We start from the raw sequence: 4,079 nt of genomic DNA, 5'->3' as shown, positions 1-4,079 counted from the left end.
TCAAGATTCTCTCATGCAGTTCCTAAATGGCTTGAATGATTCTTACTCTCAAGTCAGAACACAAATCCTCATGATGGAGCCTAGTCCTTCCATTGATAAGGCATTTTCCTTAGTGATTCAAGAGGAAAGGCAAAGGTGTTTGGGTTTTATTGTTGCCCCTTCAGTTGAATCAACTGCTCTTGCAGTCAAGAATTAAGGATTCAATCAAGGAAACTCATTTTCAGGAAACAACAACAAGAATTTCAAAGGAAACAATGCAAAAAGGAGGCCTATGTGTAGTCATTGTGGGAAGCTTGGTCATGTTATGGAGAAATGCTACAAATTGGTAGGATTTCCTCCTGGTTACAAGCAGAAAGGAAGAGTAGCTATGGCCAATGAAGTCTTGGTTGAAGATGATCAAGGCAATTCTGGTATTCAACAGGTCAATTCCTTCCCTTTCACTTCAGAGCAGTATCAGCAGCTGATTTCAATGCTCAGCTCTCATGCATCCACATCTGGTGGTGCTACTGATGTCTCACACTCTGCCAATTCTACTTTTTCAGGTAATGTGTGTAATGCTTGGTCAAATTCTATTTCCTTAGATTTGCATCATTCAATTTTTGCTGTTAATCCTGTCAACAAAACTGCTTATGGTAATGATGTATGGATTCTTGATACTGGAGCCACAGACCACATAGTCCATTCCTTATCTTTGTTTACACAAAATACTAGTTCCATTTCAACATTTGTTCAATTGCCTAATGGTGAAAAGGTCACTGTTACACATATAGGTACAATTCAAGTTACTTCAACCTTGAAACTTGAAAATGTGCTATGTGTTCCCTCTTTCACTTTCAATCTAATCTCTGTCAGCTAATTAACCAAAACTCTATCATGTTGTCTTGTTTTTCTCTCAAATTTGTTCTTTATACAGGACCTTATTTGTTGGAAAATGATTGGAGTGGGTGAATTGCATGACAATTTGTACTTGCTGCACACAACATCATCTTGCAACTCTGTTTCAGAAGCTTCTTCAACTCTTGAGTCAGTTTTTCAGTCCTTTGTTAATTCTATGTCAGATTCTATGTCTCCTAGTGTTACTAAGCCATACCTTTGGCATATGAGGTTAGGCCATGTTTCTGATAATAAGCTTCATGCTTTACACAGTTATATTCTTGATGTACATACATTTCATAGTAATAAAAACTGTGTTCTTTGTCCAATTGCAAAACAGAAAAGACTTCCATTTCCTTCTTTTAATCATGTTTCAGATAATGCTTTTGATTTGATCCATTGTGATGTTTGGGGACCATTTGCCAAATTCACTCATGATGGATTCAGATATTTTTTTACCATTGTGGATGATGCCACAAGATCCATTTGGGTTTATCTCATAAAATCTAATTTCATTCTATAACAAGATTAATACACAATTTCATGCCAATATCAAGATCATTAGAACTGACAATGCTCCTGAATTTTTCTTAAAAGATTTTTATGCCAACCATGGCATTATTCACCAACGTTCATGTGTTGCCACTCCACAACAAAACTCAGTTATGGAAAGGAAACACCAGCACATATTAAGCATTGCAAGGGCATTGAAGTTTCAATCTAATGTTCCTATTTCTTATTGGGGTGAGTGTGTGTTAACTGCTGTCCATATTATCAATAGGTTGCCTTTTAAAATTTTGAACCACAAAACTCCTTTTGAAAAACTCTATGGGAAACCTCCTTCCTATGCTCATTTGAAAGTCTTTGGTTGCCTTCGTTTTGCCTCTATTTTGTCTCATAACAGGTCTAAATTTGACCCAAGATTCTCTTCTTGTGTTTTTCTTGGTTACCCCTTTGGTGTTAAAGGTTACAAGTTACTTGATTTAACTACCAAAAGGCTTTTTGTATCCAGGGATGTTCATTTTCTTGAAACTATATTTCCCTTTGTTTCACCCTCTCATTCTTTTTCTCCTCACACTAGTATACCTTTACCTCACCTTTTCCCTTCAGTGGCTCAACCACTTGCTTCTTTGTTTGACTTTCCTACCTCTACTCCTGCTTCTCTTCCACAAGTTCATAATCCTGATGGTCTTTCCACTCTTGATATTCTTTCTAGTCCCAATCTTCCTTTAGATGATTCTGTCCCAGCTGTTGCAGATTTACCTGTTGAAAATTCTGCAGACTTACTAGCCCCTAATCCATCTCCATCTGTTCCATCTGTCATTCCTTCCACCAATGTACCATCTTTTTCTTTGAGGAAGTCTTCTAGGGTGTCTAAACCACCTACATTCTTGAATGATTTTAAGTGCAGCACAGTTGTCAGTAATGATCTCACTCCTTTTGCCAACAAATTAGGTATACACTACCCCTTATCCACTTACCTTAATTCCTCTAAATTGTCCTCCAATTATGCCCATTTTTGTTCTCTCATTTTTGCCATTCCTAAGCCTACATCTTACAATAAGGCAGTCAAGGATCCTAACTGGTAGGATGCTATGGCATCTGAAATTGCTGCTTTGGAAGCAAATCAAACTTGGACTGTTACTCCATTACCTACTCACAAAAGGGCTATTGGATGTAAAAGGGTTTATAGGGTTAAATATAATGCTAATGGCTCTTTGGATAAATACAAGGCTAGGCTTGTAGCCAAGGGTTTCACTCAGTAGGCTAGTTTGGACTTCACTGACACCTTTTCTCCTGTTGCTAAACTCACCCCTGTCAAGACTTTGCTTGTAATTTCTGCTGTGAGAGGTTGGCATTTGGTTCAGCTTGATGTGAACAATGCCTTTCTTAATGGTGATCTTCATGAAGAGGTTTATATGCAATTGCCTTAAGGGTTTCACAACAAAGGGGAGAGCCTAGTTTGCAAGCTTAACAAGTCTTTGTATGGTCTCAAGTAGGCATTAAGGCAGTGGTACTCCAAGTTTTCTACAACCATTTTGAAGTATGGATTCAAGCAATCAAAATCTGATTATTCTTTGTTCACTAAGAAGTTTAATCAGACTTTCATAGCATTGCTAGTTTATGTTGATGACATCCTTATTGCAAGTAATGATATTCAAGCAGTTGAAGATCTCAAAAGCTCTTTGAATCATGAGTTTAAGTTGAAAGATCTTGGTAATTTGAAATATTTTCTTGGTCTTGAGGTGGCTAGATCAGAAAAGGGGATTTCATTGTGCCAAAGAAAGTATGCACTAGGGGTTCTTAAAGATGCTGGTATGATAGGTTGTAAGCCCAGCAAAGTGCCAATGGAACAAAACTTGAAATTGAGCAAGTATCAAGGACATTGATTGCCTGATCCTGGTATTTATAGAAGGTTAGTTGGAAGGCTGCTATATTTAACTATAATAAGACCGGACATCACATATCCAGTCCACAAACTAAGCCAATTCTTGGCTAAGCCTAGAAGTCCACGTCTTGATGCATCTTACAAAGTATTGCAGTACATTAAAGGGTCTCCTAGTCAAGGCATTCTCCTATCATCAAAATCAGATTTACATTTAAAAGCTTACACAGATGTAGATTGGGCCTCTTGTGTAGACACTAGAAGATCAATTACAGGATTTTGTGTATTCTTAGGAGATTCATTGGTTTCATGGAAATCTAAGAAACAATCTATAGTTTATAGATCCTCAGCTAAAGCTGAGTATAGAGCAATGGCCTTGGCTGTTTGTGAAATGACTTGGCTACTAGCTCTATTGAAGGACTTAGAAGTTGATCATCCACAACATGGCATGCTTTTTTGTGACAATCAGGCAACAATTTATATTGGTGAGAATCCTGTCTTCCATGGGAGGACAAAGCACATAGAAGTAGGCTGCCATTTGGTTCAAGATAAGGTGCAAGAAAAGGTGATTCGTTTGTTCTTTACTCCTACACATACACAACTAGCAGACTTGTTTACCAAAGCACTGAGCAGTCAACAGTTGAGGTTCTTAATTTCCAAGATGAGTGTATTAGACATACACAGCACTGAGCCTCATCTTGAAGGGGAGTATTAGATAGTCAAAGATCAAAGTGTAAAGAATAAGAAGAGAGGGAAGAAGAGCAAAACGACACAGCAGATAGATGCAAGTATTTTAGTTCAATAGCTAAACTGCAAGTAG

General features: G+C 37.7%; 1 protein-coding gene across 1 annotated transcript; it reads left to right on the top strand.

The window, feature by feature from the left end:
• The first annotated feature begins 271 nt into the window (after nt 1-271).
• On the top strand, nt 272-2,462 carry LOC112000737 (uncharacterized). The gene is made up of 3 exons (XM_024032901.1): nt 272-808; nt 914-1,104; nt 1,778-2,462. Exons 1-3 carry the CDS (start codon nt 272-274, stop codon nt 2,460-2,462), a joined length of 1,413 nt encoding a protein of 470 aa, XP_023888669.1.
• The last annotated feature ends 1,617 nt before the right edge of the window (nt 2,463-4,079 follow it).

The sequence above is a fragment of the Quercus suber genome, unplaced genomic scaffold (assembly GCF_002906115.3).
Source record: "Quercus suber isolate HL8 unplaced genomic scaffold, Cork oak 2.0 scaffold_97, whole genome shotgun sequence".
In the NCBI taxonomy this organism is placed as follows: Eukaryota; Viridiplantae; Streptophyta; class Magnoliopsida; order Fagales; family Fagaceae; genus Quercus; species Quercus suber.
Note: the sequence above shows the minus strand (reverse complement) of the source record. Positions and strands in the feature narration are given on the sequence as shown.